The following is a 17516-nucleotide window of genomic DNA, read 5'->3' as shown; positions in this document are numbered from 1 at the left end:
CTTATAATCAGGCACTTTGGGGACGCGCTGATTTAAAGCGAGAGGGCAGTAACGGAGCGAGGAAGGCCAGCCCAGGCTGCAGCAATCACGAGGGCCTAAGCCTACAAGTCCCATACTGCCCCGCAAAAGTGGAGACGAGAGTCCGGAGCCTGCCGGGAGATGTAGTTTCCGTCGGCCAGACCTCTGCCTATAAGAAAGCCGGAGATGACTGCCGGAAAACCTCCTGCCCCACAATGCAGAGGTCGGCGGTGTCGTCACCCGGAGAGCGCCCTGGATGGGGTGGGTGGTTTCTGCCGCCTCTACCACCACCTCTGCTGCCTGAGAACCTGCCGTCGCCGCCGCCGCTGCCGTCCCCGCTGCCACCGCTTCCTCCTCCCCCGCCGCCGCCTCCTCCTCCTGCCCCTCGGCCACCTCTACACCACCCAGGCCCTCTGTCCTTGAGAGGAATCCGTATTCAGTCTCCTTCGCGGGCACGGGGCGCAGCTATGGCGGACGGCGGGGGCGGAGGGGGCGCCGGCGCGGTGGGCGGCGGCGGCGCCGGCCAGGCCTCGGCGGGGGCGACGACAGGCGCGACGGGGGCCGGTGGGAGCGGCGGCCCCATTAACCCGGCCTCACTGCCTCCCGGCGACCCGCAGCTCATCGCGCTCATCGTGGAGCAGCTCAAGAGCCGGGGCCTGTTTGACAGCTTCCGCCGGGACTGCCTGGCCGACGTGGACACCAAGGTAGATTAGGCCGCCTGGGCTCAGGCGGGCCGGGCTGGGCATGAGGCTGCCAGGGTTGCATTTCACATTTCCAAAGGAGAGAGGAAAACAAAAGACACCTTAAAAATGTCAGCAGCGAGGAGACCGCTTAGGGCAGTATAGGAAGCTTTCTGAGGGATGCCCACGTGGGTTCGGCTCCCAGCCCCATCACTATTGTGTGCGACTTAGCCCAGTCGCATCTCTCAACTTGGGGATCCAATACCGGTTTCACAGCCTATCTCCTGTCTTTCCCAAGATGGGACTCCTTTAAGGCCCTCAGTAACAAATCTCAGTATGTTAAAAACAGTGGAGAAAACCAGGTAAGTAAGCGTGAATGGTTTGAATGCACAATCATCAGCCTATAATAACTATTTGTTTCTTTTCTCTAGCTTAGTGATTTGCAGACTTGCATGCACAGTTAATTAAGGTACATTGTTGCAGAACCAGCGCCCTGTTTTGTTCTCCAGGGATTTGGTGCCTATTTTAGATCCTAATGCCATAGGTCAACCAAGTCAACAGCTAGTACAATGCTGTTTCACTTTACCTACTTGCCAAGGTTCATTTGTATTCAGTGAAGTCACGTGTGTTAAGTGTCAGACAAACAGCAGTTGCTGGAATATTCGTTTACTCCCTTTTCAGAAGCTTCTCCAACAAGACTGTGGTTGTAGACTTAGGAGGCTCTGTTACTGAATGGGCTACTAGAGGGAAGTGATTTCTCCTCTCTGAGCCTATCATGGAAATCTTTTGCATACCTCACAGCAAGATTGTGAGCTTAAAACTAGGCCTTAAAAATAGGGAAAGACCTTGTCCATGTACCCATTAAACATTTATTGGTGGGGTTTGTGGATACAGGAATGAGCAAGTCACTACCCAGTCCGCAAAGATCGTATTCTAGGGTAGAAAACTGAAACGTAGACCAGATAGTATAAATAGTAAGTGGTGTATGCTGTTATTCTCCAAGATTAAAAACTCAAGGAGAAGTGCTATCCTTGAAATGGGGTATTTAATTTTCCTTATTTAAGGTTCCCAGGTACATATTGACAGAGCTTTCACCTTTTCCAGGACTGGGTGTTCTCAACGTCCCATTGCAAATTCTCCACTCATGTTTCATTTGTCTCACTGGGTTTTGTGCAGCTTGATCAATGTAGTATACATTTCTTTAAATCGGTTTTGAGAATCTGTTGGGGGAGAGGGAATTGGAGCCTTCACCACTTAACACCTCCTTAGATGTTCTTTCTGGTAGTCACCTGGTTGTCTTAATTCTTGAAGATAGTGTATTTTAGGCACATCCTTTGTTGCTTTAGTCCCGTGGTTCTCAAAGTGTGGCCCCTGGATCATCAGCATCACCTGACAGCTTGTCAGATTTACATCTTGTTAGGCTCCACCCCAGACTGCAAACTTAGTTAAGGAAAAGTGAACTGATGGTGTTTGTAATTTACTTTGCAGTGCATCCAAAATATAAACAAACAGAACAAACTGATAGGTGAAGAAGAGAGGGAGATGGCGATAGTAAGTATAATAAAATGTTAGTGGCAGGCACATTAGGTCCTTTCACTTCATGAACTGAAGGGATTATTCTATATTGTCAGGGTCTATTAAGGTTTGGTGGTGACATTAGCTGTCCTTTGTCCTTTTTCCTGGGAACCATTTCTATCTAAAACTGGGTGAGTTATTTTGAATCATAGAAGGTATAGTATCAGGATTAATGGTTAAAAGCTACAAATCTAATTCTAACTCCTGTAAGCAAAGGGGAGAATCTGTTGCCTCATGGGATCTAAGGAAAGATAGAACGAACAAACTGCCAGAAGGGTAGGGATGCATTTGGAACCAGGGATGCTCCACTAGGGCTGTCTCTCATGCCTATTCTTCATAACCCTTTTAACTGTCACTGCAGAGCAGAGTCATCCATTTGGTTACTAGTATCTATTGGTTACATCTTACAGCTTCTTCCTCTAGAAACAGCTCCAGTTCAAAAAATCCCAGGAAGTGTCTGCATTGTCTCAACATGGGTAGGCACCCACCCCTGTAGCCAGGAGAACATGGCACCCACTGCCCTACCCACAGTAGTGGGTAATGAAGAGGGGAAGATGGTTACCAGGAAATAGGAGTTGCTAGGCAGACAGTACATGGGTATCTGTGAATTTTAGTCCTCACCCGTCTCCCTGCCTTACTCTCTCCAGGTTTGGTGGAGAGTCTTTATGTCTGTGAGTCACGGCCTTTGGGGAGAGCCCATTCATGGAATTGAGACCTATTGATTCCTTTGTCAGTTTCATTTACCTGACTGTTAGCAAACTTTTGTCACAGTAACACTACATAATAAACCAAATCTCAGTGACTTATAACAAGCATTTGTTCTCATGCTGATGGGGCTACAAGTCAGCTAAAGTTCCTCTGATCTAGATAGGCTTGGTGCTCAGCTGTAGGTGGCCTGGGCTTGGGTCCAAGCTGTGGGTTGGGGTAGGTCTGCTGCACATGTGCTCCTCCTAGGTCCCAGGCCAAATGGACAGGGGCTGCAAAGGACATACCATCATCAAAGGTCACCAGAGTACAAGAGCCAAGCCAGGTGGCACAGCCACATTTAGGACCTCTTGTCACTAACACTCCGTTGGCCAGAGCAAATCACACTGCTAAACGCAGTGTCACTGGGGTAGGGAAGTATTCTCTGCCCACAGTGGGAGGAGAGAGGAATGAAGTGTGAACAGCAATGCACACTGCTACACCTGGTTTGGAGAAGAACAGCTGGTGGTGCCAGAAGGTCTTGGAGGCTTAGAACATGCATTCCTTATGTTCACATGGATTCCTTGTGTTCGTCAAGTTCCTTTCTGATTTTGTTCTGATCCTAGTTGGGTCTAGAACATTTGAGACCAATAAGTGCCTCTCAGGCCCCTTTTGGGACTTAAGTTTTGCTTCCCTTCAGCCTTTCCCAGTGTTCCGTAGGCTTTGACTTCAGTCTGCATTCATGAGTCATGCTGAGGGTTGGGTGGCCCTTCATTTTATGCAGAGAGCTTTCCTGAGGCCTTGCTTGTTGCCAAGAAGACCCTATGAGGTAAGCAGGGCAGTAATGTTTGTTTTACAGACGGAAGTAACTGAGACTCAGGTTGGCTGACCTGTTGAAAGTCAGAGAGCTAGTAAGCAATGGAGCTGAACTAGAACCCACTTCCCTGGATTTGGAAACGGCCTGGGTCTCACCTTGGCTTTGCCACATTTTAGCCTTGTAGGCCAGTTGTTTACTTTTTCTAAGCCTGTATCCTCTAACGTGAGAGCAGGAGAGAGCCAATAGGACCTCCCTCGTAGAGTTATTTGAAAAGTAAGTGGGGTAATAAAGCATCTGGCATTGTACCTACCCACCATGAAGCAGGCACACATGTTGGTCATTAATCCATGCTCTGCCATGCTGCGTGGTGATCTTCATGGACACGATGGGAGTGTATTTAAGGACCTGAAATTCTGCGTTTCTATGAAAAGCAGTGTTCTGAATGACTAATTTCCAAAACTTTGGTGCATGTAACTTCTGACCTTGCCCCTTCTTTTTAATATTTTAGCCAGCTTACCAAAACCTGAGGCAGAAAGTGGATAATTTTGTGTCAACACATCTGGACAAGCAGGAGTGGAATCCTACGATGAACAAAAACCAATTGCGAAATGGTCTGAGGCAGAGTGTGGTTCAGTAAGTAAGCAGAATTGAGAGCGAAAAGGCAGTAATCACAAGTGTGACTCGCAAGAAGGCCAGTGCAAGGCACTGTTTGGTCAAGGTGCATGGTACTTTCCAGCAAATATGACATACAAGTTACAGCAGACCCCGCCCCTATTAAAATTAAGGTTCAGTAAGCAAAAGAGCTCAATTGAAATTCTTGCTACCCACATAGGGCTCCCATGCACACCTCTGCCAGGAAAGATATTCCAAATTGTAAGACATATTTCACAGTCTCTGAAGTTTTCAGTGTAATGTGAACATACGCTGGAGTTCATACCGATATATCAATGTTTGGGTCTTGGGCAAGAGCTGCTGGATCTTCTCACAAGTCAGTGTGGGTTATACAAATTTTCTGAATCCACACGGCCCCTCTGAAGTGTAATGGCAGCTTTCAGGAAGGCATGGAGTCTCATTAAAGTATATTCTTCACAGTAGCAAACTGAACCTTAGTTAATGAGGTGCTACTGACTGCTCATCCAAGTGACTTCTCAGTGTCACTGGCACAAAAGTGGTGGTGGCTCGTGAAATCCAGTGTCCTAAGATAAGCCTTTTCTAATCCATTCAGAATCCTTTTTTTGCTCTTAATACCAGCGCTTATGTTCAGGTTTTCTTGATCCACTATCTCTCCTAGAATATCTAAAAGCTTGTGAAGCCTTCCTCTTTAAAAACAGAAATATCAGGGAATTGTGCTGAGTGAAAAAAAACCCAGTATCAAAAATATAGTGGTGCACGATTCCATTTCTGTAACATTCGTGAACTAACATATAATTATAGGGATGGAGAACAGATTAGTGACTGCTAGGGCTTAGGGTCAGGGGGGCCGGTGAGTGTGGCTAGAAAGGGGTAGCATGAAGGGGGTGGGGTACAGGTGAGTATCTTAATTGTGGTGGTGGTGGTTACATGAAGCTCCTCATGATAAAGTTGTGCAGAGCTACCCATGCAGACGCACATGAGTGCAGCTGTAACTGAGATGTAAACGAGGTCGGGAGAGCACCCGTGCTGGTTTTCTGGGTTTTTGCCCCCACCCCCTTTTTTTTGGAGGTATAATTGACATACAGCATATTGGTTTCAGGTATAATTAGTTTCAAACATAAAGATTCAGTATTTGTATATATTTTGAAATGATCACCACAGTAAGTCTAGTTAACATCCATCACCACATATAGTTACAGAATTTTTCCTTTTGCCTGTGTTCCTGGCTTTGATATTGTACTGAAGTTGTGCACAGTACAAGCATTTGGGGTCGCTGGGTAAAGGAGTGCGTGGACCTCCCTATGTAATTCTTTGCAACTTTCTATGGATATATAATTTCGAAATAAGAAGTTTTGTAAAATAGAAAAGGATGCTTGTTAACAAGCTGGCACTTTCAGTATGGCTGTATGGCTGATGAAATCTGAATCTTTTTAAACGAAACTAAAATTTATAAAAGCTCTCAGAGTTAGGGAAGAAGCACGATACCAAAAGATGCCCAGTGCCTTGTCATTCTGGATTTATCACCCATTGCCTTTCTGTTTCTCTAGGGAGCAGACTGTGGCACAGGGATCCTTCAGAGAGAAGGGGACGATAGCTTCCACTTACTGAGCAACTATTTCGTGTCTGGCACTGGTCCCTATATGTGTTATTGCTGATCCTTACAAAAAACCTGTTTGACAGCTGTAGTAACAAATCAGATGAAACTTTTTTTTTAACCCTACCTTCTAAAAGATTGGCAAGCATATTAAGAAACTAAATCAAAACACCAAATGTTTGACATATTTGAAAGGGTGCCATTAATGGTATGAAAACTGTCAACATTACTGTTAATTTCTAATACACAATGATGTCATTCTTGAGGTATGCACGTGACGCTTCTCTTTATATACCTTTAATATGAAGTGTAACACAGAAAAGTGCTTAGAACAGAGATGCAGTATAACAAGTAATTAGAACATCCCTGTAGTCACCACCCAGGTTGAGAAATAGAACTTACCAGCACCCTCCAAAACACCCCGGCCCTGCTTCCCTCCTTTCTTGATATACCTTCCTCCTCTCAGAAGGTTACCATACTTCTGAGTTGGATGGTCGTTCTTTCCTTGCTTTTTTTTCATAGTTTTACCACCTATGTAAATATTTCCTCCTTTTTGATTTGATCTAGAATGTATTTCACCTGAAAACATGAATTTGGATGTGATACTGAGACATTTCTCTGTGATTCTTGCTAACATTTTGAATTTGAGGCAAATTCTAATGAAGTTTTAAAGTGAAGATTTGCTACTTAACCCTATAGATGAAACACTGCAGCCCTCAGCATTGGCTGGCTGGCCTGGCCGTTCAGGCCCAGAAGCTGTATCCCAGTTCTGCAGCGTGGAGGGCTTAACAGGAAATCAGCCTCTACTGTTGAACCTAATTATGACTGATAAGTCTTTTAACTGCGTATTTGTTCATTTCATCTTCTGTTTTAGGCTCCTGACAAGATGCTGTTTTCTCCAAACACTTTTAACATCTCCAGGAAAGGGAGCTACACTCTTGGTACTTTGTTTTCCTTGGTCAGGCTTTCACCTCCAGTAAAGACCCCTGTGAATCTGACCTGGGAAGCAGGGTGGTGTAGGTGGACAGCCGTTGGCTTGTGCCTAAGGAGAGGTGGCTTTGCTTCCCCACCGACCCATGGCCTGCTGCTGACCTCGCTGTGTTCCACGGTGCTCATCTCTAAGGGCACACATTGTCTGTTGGGGTCTGCCCAAAAGTGCCCCTGTACTCTAGTGGTGGTCTGTTTACATAAGCTGTCAGTTACCACTGGATCTCGGAAGCACTTTATTCACTACTCAGCCTAACCAGTTCAAGGCCTGTGTCTCATCTCACTTATCACTGTGTGTGTTCACCCAGTTGTCTCCTTGGCTGTACCCTGACACACCATTTTCCCCATTACTGCAGGACCTATTTTTACCCAAGCAAAAGCTTGAATGGCCTAAGAACTCAAGTCTAAAGGAAAGTAAGTAAAACCTGTCCACCATGCTTGTGATGGTATTTGACTGTTTTAATCCTTTGAGGAGAACAGTTCAGTTTGACCCTGCATGGACTATTTTCCAGACTCTTCAAATGAGATTTGTTTCCTATGACCATAATCTTCCGCACTACCCACCCCTGGTGTTTGAATATAGACATCTTGACTAATTTTTGCTCTATTTCAGAAAGGATCGGGGATGTATTTTAGCCCATTAGGAGCTGAGAACCAGTCTGTTTCTTGTCTGTTTACTTGTTTGCTTCCAGGTTACCTAGTATGTGTCATAGGTAACAACCACAGCCGAAGGCCTTGTTGAATTGCTGGTGATGCTGTAAACATTCCCAGCCCTGACTGATTTGTGTTATATAAGATTTAGGGCTTACTAGCCAGGTTGCTGCTGGAGGCTGCTTCTCCCGCTTTGACTTGTGAGAGGATAGATATTGAAGGAAATGGAGTCAAGTAGGAGGCTTGCTGGCTTTGACAGATTGAGGTTTTCAACTCTCCCCGTGCCGTCGGTTCTTTCCTACCGTATTGTTACTTGCTCTTTGTCTTTGGGACAGTTTTGTTTGGTTCTTTTGTACAAGGTTGAGGTGGGAGTGGATGAGATTGTGAATTAGGAATAATGATAGCCGCTGGTCGTGAATTGCCCTCTAAAGATATCATTGCTTGAACCCTATGTGGTAAGTGGACCGCCCTGTGAAAGAACTCCCTCAAGGGGCTGTACTTTGGACCAGGTGGACATTTATTGGGCTCTCCCATGACACTTGGAGGCTAAATAATGGAATGATCTATTTATCTCCTCAAGGTCAGGGATGTTGGAAGCTGGAGTGGACAGAATTATTTCCCAGGTGGTGGATCCCAAACTAAACCACATCTTCAGGCCACAGATAGAACGAGCAATTCACGAGTTCCTGGCGGCCCAGAAAAAAGAAGCTGTGCCAGCACCCCCTCCAGAGCCTGAAGGCCAGGACCCTCCAGCTCCATCCCAGGATGCTTCCTAAGGTCCAGTATCCCGTCTTTTGTCCAGTAACATTCACCTCTGGCTTATAGATATAGAAAATGGATAGAAAAGGGGTAAGCCATTATTGGGGGTCATGTTTCTTGCCTATTCAGAAAAGTATTTACTGCAAATGGACTTCATTTTGTTATGAGTCATTTTTTACTGAGAACTAATTAGTAATGTTTTCCTGTGTCCGTGAGTATGATTTTCTGTGCCAGCAGAGCTGAACGTTTAAGCTGTGAATAGATGTTTCGTTAGAAACCACCTGGGATGATTGATGTGCACAAGGCAAATTCAGATGAAAGTCTTGTTGTTCTGAAATTGTTTAAATGAGGCTCTCCCCTGGACATGAGTTAACTTGGGTTTACAGTTTTTATATAAAATCAAGCAATGCATTCTAAAGCGGCATCCTAAATGGGGCTCAGAGTCTGCTTTAAGCCCTGCTGGGTTTCCTTGTATTTAGTAAGGATTTCAGTTCACCATTGTCAGTTACCGTGGGATTCTTCTGATATGAGCACTCCTTTTTTTTTTTTTAACATTTGAAATTTAATTTTAAAAATCAGCTAGATGCACAAAACAATGCTTTTTGCAGAGCTTGGGAGACATGAGTAAACGTAAGCAGCAATCACCAAGTAAGCAGTGGCGGACTCTTAACTTAGCCATTGTTGGTAACCATCAGGGTGTGCCTCATCCCCTCATTCTACTTCGGTGTTCTCTTTATAAGATTCTTTAAGATGTCTGTTACTTTTGATAAATAAAATAAGCATCAGTGAGTGAACAAAGTGAGAACATCAGGCTCACGTGGGGCACTCGAGAGAAATTGTCCCTTTGTACCTATCTATAGTAGGAGAAGACCTCAATTCCATTATGGAGTGTAAAACATTCATTTCAAGTCTTTCTTTCTAGTTTAATTCCTTTGGGGACATAAAATTAAACATAACACAAAACTAACATTTTGATATGATTATCTTTTCTTTTTAGAATATGCCTGACACGTTTTGGAAGCTCCATTGAATTAATGGTGAAGAACTGGATTCAGTTACATAAGAGTACAACTTCAGAGTGAAGACAGGCCAAGGTCATCACTGACTTCACAATTCAACGTTGACTGTGGGGCGGTGTCCAGATAAAGTAGGGAGCCAGTGGGCCAGTAGGAGAGTTGACCATGTGGGCCCCACGTCGTGCTGCCCTCTGGCCAGCCTGTCCAAGGGGTGACACCCAGTAGACACTACAGATACATTAAGAAACACTACATCAACTTGGGGTTGTCCTGAAACAAACCTTTGTACTTGAACTTAGAGACTGTGTATGAATTTTAGGGTTTGTTCTTGGGGATAAGCAAGAGCTACAATGAAGGAACATAACCAGTCCCAAAGATGCAATTTCAAAGAATGACAGTAAAGGTTAGCCAGGGGTAGGTATTTGACAATGCTTATTTGATACTGTTTCTCAGAGTTGCAAATAAGAGTGTACAAGCCATTAGCATCAGATAGCTTTAAGGTTGTCGTGACCCTCTTGTCCATGACTCTTTAGCTTCTGTTTCCTTTCCCCTGTAAGAGGTGTCAAAACATGGGACCCTAGAATGCATGAGGAAATGTAGACTTAGGTATAAGGAAAAACATTTGCAGGCTCTCTGTCCAGGGCTTCTTCCTATCCTGCAAGGGCTAGTGAGTCTTGGGTGTGTTTATTTTATTCTCATGTTTGTGTTTTTTAGAAGGTGAATAATTAATAAGTGGCTGAAGTTTTGTAATTAAATCATTTGATACTCTGAAGCTTCGACTAATTCTTAGACCCCAGGTGCGCAGTGTAACCTTTTTCCTCGGCCTGCGTGCCATTCCTGTGCACAACACGACTTAATGGCAGTGAAGGGCTGGTAGACACGCCTTGGAACTACCGTCGTCCTGCAGCTAGTGGGTGTAGCTGGAAGTGAGCAAGACGTTCCTCTCTTCCCCAGACTATTCCTGATGCCGGTCTTTAGTTGAGCATAGTGTGCTCTATCAGTGTTTCCCAAACTTGTTTGCGGAAGTGTCACCTGGGGATTTTAAGGAAAAAATGCATATTCTGATTCAGAAGTTCTGGGAGGACCTGAGAGTGTTTCTGACAGGTTCCAGGTGATGACTCGGCATTTTGCATCCCAAGCCTTGGATGATATCAAAAATTACTTCAAACTAAGTGTCTTTCGTTCTTAGTTGAGTCTACTCCTGGATATTGTTACTCAGACTTTAACCTGTTTAGACTTCCACCTTTACCATCAATACCTGTAAGTTAGGACTGCACTTCCATATTTAGCAAGATGTTTGGGCAACATGTGCTCTTAGTTTAAAGCAAGCTGACCACGTGTTTAGGGCAGGCGGCAGTCACTTCTGAAGTGTGTTCTGCTTCCAGCTGGAACAGGTTGGTGTCCTTTTCAGTTTGGGATTCAACTACCAAGTCCTCAGTACCCAGAGAAGGGCCCCTCTAGTCCTCTTCACTCTACTAATAGGTAAACATGCAATGACCAGTCTTACCAGTCCTATGCTCTGCAAGGAAGCTTCTCAGACTAGAATCCCCTCTTCAAGACCATGAGCCTCCTTCCCTGGGAGGCCTCTGCCACCAGAGGGAGGCCTCAGCAGAGCCCCTTTCTGTCGACCCGGCCAAAATCCTGCCCATCCAACGCCGACCTCAACCCAGTGACAGGGCAGAATAGAGCAACCCAGAGAAGGTGTCCTGCCCACAAGTGCCCAAGTGACTGTCGTGTATGCTTTTTGGCGGACAGTTTTTGGTCCATCTCAGTTTTCTTTTTTTCCATTACTAGAGAAGGGTGTACCAGTTGATGAGAAACACCCTAATTTTCACAGAATGTTAAATATGCCACGATACCAAGGAGCTTTGTTCTTTTTTTGTAAATCAGTGTTATAGCCACTAAGTCACTCTAGACTAGAGATAATTTTTTCAAATGAAATCATCAGATTACAGGAGTAACTAAACATCACTACTGTTGGGACAGAGGGCTGACTTTGACTCTTAGCTGAGCCAAATTGAAATGGAAGTAGTGCCCATATTCCCTTGAGTAAATGTAGTTAAATCGGCAGGCTGGGAAAATGAGACCAGACAAACAGCACCAGAGGGGCTGGGAAGCCCAGAGCCACCTCTGCCCTCTTCTTAATAGCGGGTCACCCGCTAAGCCTATTTGCATTCTCAGCGGAGTCCTCATGCTTGTGTATTAGGTGAGGCATGCAGAGCCTAGACAATTCGTGTGTTCTGAGATAAAGTAGAAGAATTCCTCCCTGAGGAAGATGAGGCCACCAAAAATATCTCATCCCGAAACACCCTTGCTATATTCACTCCTAAACAAGAAACTAGTTGTCTCGCACCTCAAGGCTTCTCTCCCTGTAGTTGGAAAAACCACTGCCATTTGCAAAAGCCTCGTGAAGCACGGAACTAACCTTTGTAAGACATCACCAAATATTACCAACCTTTAGAAACCATCAAAGCCTTAGAGTCACAGTGATACGAAGAACCCCATGCTCATTTTTGTAGTCCAGCTCTTTGACCTGGGGCAGTGTCTACAATTACTACTGGAGACGATCGCCCCCAGCACGTTCCCAGTTACCAGCCTAAGTGCTTGACTGGTATTGCCAAACCGCCATGTCCACCTGGTCGTGACTGTCTAACTCTTTCTTGGCTTATAGTGAAGTTTGTGGCTCCTAGATAAGATTTTCAATCAATCATTGTTTTATTCTATTTCTGTCGTTTAACATTAACTTCTGTCTACTCATCAGGGGATGGATGTTGGGATTCCCATGCATTCTGTAACACTCATTAGCACTGTGGGCTGAATAAATACTAGCAGATTCATTACAGCAGTGCTTCTGAAAGCATACCACCCAACCACCGGCAGGCAGCATCAGTATCACCCTGGAATTGTTAGAAATGCAGCCCTGATCCCAGATCTACTGATTCAGAGACTTGGTAAAGGGGCAAACAAGCCTTCCAGATGATTCTGATGCACACTAAAAATCATTTTCACTTCAGGACAACTTTGGAAAGTCAGTGATGCTGACTGGTAATGATGGTTTAATTAGATGAGTGGATAAACATAGTGTCTACATAGTGTATAAAATCAGTGTCTCTTCTGCTCCTGAGGTGCAAGACTATCATCTCTCTCTCTCTCTTTTTTTTTTTTTTTTTTTTTTTTGCTAATTCTCCCATTAGTCCCTTGCAAGGACTGTGCATTTGGCCATTTTGGCTTAGAAATGTCTGCATGTAATTTAAACCTCCTAAGCTTTCAAAAGCTATAAGCCATCTTCTGAAGATGAGTTTGCTAAGCAGCTCAGAATTTTGCCAGGAACTCTGCAGAAAGGCCTTCAGTGGCTCCTAAAGATAGAGGAGAGATGTTCAGGGACCCGGCAAAGGTCAGGGCCTGGCTGGTGCCTGAGGCTGGCACTGAGGTTTGGGCTCAAAAATCACATCTGGATCAGCACTGGCCAGAGGCCAGGCTCTGCCTCCCTCGGCTGCCCTAAGGCTGCCGAAGATGGGGTGGGAAGCAGACGGGAAAGCTGGCGCAGCCAAGCTTTCTTTGGCACTGTGCATTGCACACTGTCCATCATCTTGCCCGTGGAGGAGCCAGTGGGTCAGCTTTTATGGTCTTGTTCCTGGGGATGGGCTCAACTCCAAGGCCGTGCAGTAATAATTACCTGTCCTCTCAAACTGGTTACACCGCCTGAGACCTAGCCAGTCTTTCTGACTCCAGTCTCCAAGCTGCCATTTGGCCATTCCTCCTGAAACACTGCTTTCATCAAGTATCATCCTCACTCACAAACCTTTGAAAGGAAGAAGCGAGTGAACTAGGCACCTACGAGGTGGTAGACATTTTCGTAGACACAACTTCATTTAATTCTCATGACCCTGTTAGGTAGGATCTATCCTCCCTTTTATGGATGAGGAAACCAAGACTCAGAGAGGTGACGCATCTTACTCATTACACAGCTATTAAGTAGGGAAGCAAGGTTTGAAGCCAAGCCTCTCTGAATTCAAAGCCCATATTTCCCCGTCCCCCTCGCTGTTTGCTACTCTGCCGCCCTATTACTTAACAAGTTCCAGCTTGTCAGTCCTCCGGGGTCCTCCCTTCATTCCAAAGGTAGGCCCAAATCAAATCAACTTGACCTCCTTCTACATCTCAACACATGCCCTTAGTTCTAGCCAGCCTTTGCTCCCCTCACTCAAGTGCATGTCACAGGGCAGAGTTTGCCAACTGACAGGCTGCTCTGCTGTGCCCTCTAACCATGTTCTATTGGCCAAGGAGTTGTGACCGTTGTCTATTAATTACCGATATTTTTAAATGGGGAGATTTCTGTATAGATCTGTATTTCTGGCTCCTAAAGGAAAATGTCAAGGTTTGGAAACACTTTCATATTCCCACTGGATAGCAATCAGCCCAAGTTTGATAGCAGCTCCCCATTTCAGATGAGTGGGACCCGCAGATGCCACTGGCTGGCTTCACCCATTTCCATCACCCTGCTGGTCCCTGAGGACATTTGAGTTGGAAATACTTGCCCTAGAGGGTCATTATCTTGTGATTATTTTAAATTATTCAAAAACATCTCTTTAGCTGTCTTCTAGACCTTAATTTTCCATGAGACTAGATTGTTAAGCTACCCGATTTTGGTTCTAGAATTTTCAAGATAGGAAGGGGGCCTGCGGTTCCCTCACATCCCTGTCTGGGTGTCTACATAGAACCACCCGAGGATGCATGAGGGTGACAGGATGTAGATAGCATGGAGAGGCGGGTGTGAGGTACAAGGAGGAAGCAGGCAGAAACCAGCACCCAGTGTTCTCAGAAGCCTCTCAGAGGTGCCCCAAGAGGCAGTCTCCCCGAGCCAAGGCCAGAAGAAGGCTTATGTGTGGAACTAATCAGTGTATGTAGGTTAACGTCTTGTAAATGAGAGCGAAGGGTAGCAGGATATGCCGCTCCAAAATACGGCGGTGGGAGTTGAGGACGCGCCTCCACAAAATAAGCTGCTTCAGTACACTGATTACTTTGCGCTGTAGGCCCTTGGAAAAGAGCAAATGCAGGGAGAGGCTTTCTCTGAACTCCTCTTATCTGCCTAAAGACAGATCCTCCAAAAGGAACTCAGTTGTCATTGAGGGTCCCTCTTTGGGTAATTTGTTTGATTGATTGATCCAGCTAATTATCTTATTTATTTAAAGGAATAATGCTTGTATGTGGGAAGATATCCCAAGGGTACGAATGGGTTTAACGGGAGAGGTTTCCCACCGTGTCCCTCCAGGGTCCCAGATACCCTCGCTGTTACCCAGTCTATACAGACCCCTCCAGAGACAGTCTGTGCATATATAAGCATGTAAGTTTTCATGTCTGTCTTCAGCTGGGATACACTCCACCACTCTAACTGTCCACAGAAGAAGTTCCTAGGAAGGGGAAGATAGTGGGCTGGGGGCTGAATAGTCCACAAGTCTTGGAGGTGGGAGGAGGGGTAGTGGGGAAAACGGCAGCCGCCCTGAGGAGTTATGGAGTCAGTGATGCGTAATGATCAGAATAAGAGGAAGTAGTCTGTTTTGAGAACTTGCTCTATGCTGTCCACTACAGCCGCTACACGAAGGGCTTCCCCATGGGGTCTCTGACTCTGCACCATGAAGACAGTGTCCTTGTCACCAGTAACAAAGAAAGAAGCAAGCACTCACCTGAGATCTCAGTAACAAGTGTCAGAGCTGAGAAGCTGTTCACCTCCAAAGCCTAGCTTTTTATCCCCCTCCAATTTCTTTTATTGTGGCAAAATATACATACCATAAAATTTACCATCTCAACCATTTTTTCAGTGACATTAAGTACATTCATCTTGTTATGCAAGCATCACCACCATCCATCTCCAGAACTTTTTATATTCCCCAACTGAAACTCTATACCCATTAAAGGATAACTCCCCATTCCCCCTCCCACAACCCCTGGCAACCACCATTCTACTTTCTGTCTCAGTGAGTCTGACTGCTCTAGGTACCTTATGTAAGTGAAATCATACAATATTTGTCTTTTTTGAGACTGGCTTATTTCACTCAGCATAATGTCCTCAAGGTTCATCTATATTGCAGCATGTGTCAGAATTTCCATCCTTTTTAAGGCTGTATAATATTCCGTGGCATACACACAGCACATTTTGCAAAGCCTAGCTTTCAACCACAGCACTGAGCAAAGATGCCTGACTCTTAGTAGATGTTTAATAACTCTTTAAAACTTTTTCCTTTTCCTTTGAAATGACTTCAAACTTACCGAAAGGTTGTAAGAATAGTACAAATAACTCTTTTTCCTGAACAATTTGAGAGCAGTTCTTGACCTGATGCCCCATCACCCCCAAGTACTTCAACATGTAGTTCCTACAAATAAGGACAGTCTCCTACATAGCCACAATAAGAGCATCAGGAAATTAACATTAATACATTACTACCATTAACCTGCAGACCTTCAGTTTTGCCAGTTGTCCCGATTATATCCTTTACAGAGAAAGGATTCCGTTCAGAATCACATGCTACATTTAGTTGTCACGTCTCCTTTGATTCCCTCAATCTGGTATAGTTCTTTATAAAGACAACAGGCCAGATCTTTGGTAGACTAGTCCTTGGGTTTGTCTGACAATTCCTCGTGGTTAGATTCAGATTCTGCATCTTTGGCAGGAATATCACGGAAGTGATGCTGTGTTCTTTTCATAGCATCCTACTAGGTGCATGATTTAGATTTGTCCCTTTGCTGGTGATGTTCGCCTTGATCACTTGATTAAAGATGTGTCTGCCAGGTTGCTGTTTTATCCCTTTGTAATTAATTAATATCTTGTGGGGAGATACTTTTAGACTTTGTAAACATTCTGTTCATCAAACATTCACACCTATTGATGTTTCTCCGCTGAACTAAGTATCACGGTGACAAGGGCCAAGTGGTAATTTTCTAATTCCATCATTCCTTCTACAATTATTAGTTGGCATCCTACTGTAATGAAAACTTTCCCTTGTCCTCATTTATTTATTCTCTTATTTATTTCTATTTGTGTTGAACTATGGATTCCTATTTAATCAATGTGTTCTATTAGTGTTAGAGTTATTTCTTTTGATGCCCAAATTGTCCCAGATTTGGCCAGTGGGTTTTTGTGTCCGTGGGACATTTCTCCATCTCTCTTTCAGCACTTCCTTCCTTTCTGGCACAAGAAGATGCCCCAAGCTCATGTTGTACTTTCCCTACCCCGACCTTGGAATCTGCCATTTTTCCAAGGAGGCTTGATTCCTTTGGCTGGTATTTAAAAATCAAATCTGAGTGTTAGATGTGCCTCTGCTCCCAGACCCTCTCGGGATTCAACTAGTTTCTTTCCTTCCTTTAAGAGTAATTATTGCCTGCTAATGCAGGGGACACGGGTTCGAGTCCTGGTCTGGGAAGATCCCACATGCCACGGAGCAACTAGGCCCTTGAGCCACAACTACTGAGCCTGCGCGTCTGGAGCCTGTGCTCCGCAACAAGAGAGGCCGCGATAGTGAGAGGCCCGCGCACCGCGATGAAGAGTGGCCCCCGCTCGCCGCAACTAGAGAAAGCCCTCGCACAGAAACGAAGACCCAACACAGCCAAAAATAAATAAATAATAATTAAAAAAAAAAAAGAGTAATTATTTTTCTACCGCTTTCCCATTATCGTAAACACATTAACACTGGATCAGTACCACTATTCAGAACCCATCTCCCATCACTGTCACCACCTCAAACTCCCACTGACGCCCCTCACCCTGTTCTGGCTCCGGCACCGCACTCTGATCTCCTGCCCCCACTCTCCCATCTCCATGCACGCTTACCTTGCTCAGTCCCACCTGGTGGCCCTGTGACTTTGCAAACCCTTGACCTGACCCCCACTTCAAGGTCCTATGGTATGAATGGGCCAGCGGATGGTGACAATGAAGAGATGAAACGGCAGGAGCAGTGGAATCGAATCCACACCACATGACAGCCCCTGCCCGGTGAAGCAGGTGGCTTGGCCGACTTCAGGCTTGTCCGCAAGAGGAAACGGTAGGGTCACCTCCCGGATGGTGTGGACCACAGAGAGAGGCCTTGGGGTCAAGCTCACTCTTTCTTTTT

The 17516-nt window shown here is 45.2% G+C and overlaps 1 protein-coding gene across 1 annotated transcript; it reads left to right on the top strand.

Annotated features, from left to right (window-relative positions):
* Positions 1–244: 244 nt before the first annotated feature.
* On the top strand, positions 245–10247 carry BOD1 (biorientation of chromosomes in cell division 1). The gene is made up of 4 exons (XM_061188482.1): positions 245–722; positions 4283–4407; positions 8220–8416; positions 9396–10247. Exons 1-3 carry the CDS (start codon positions 486–488, stop codon positions 8413–8415), a joined length of 558 nt encoding a protein of 185 aa, XP_061044465.1. The 5' UTR covers positions 245–485; the 3' UTR covers position 8416; positions 9396–10247.
* Positions 10248–17516: the final 7269 nt, after the last annotated feature.

This window comes from Eubalaena glacialis, chromosome 4 (assembly GCF_028564815.1).
Source record: "Eubalaena glacialis isolate mEubGla1 chromosome 4, mEubGla1.1.hap2.+ XY, whole genome shotgun sequence".
NCBI lineage: Eukaryota > Metazoa > Chordata > Mammalia > Artiodactyla > Balaenidae > Eubalaena > Eubalaena glacialis.
The sequence above is the reverse complement of the archived record's forward strand: the minus strand, read 5'-3'. Positions and strand labels throughout refer to the sequence as shown.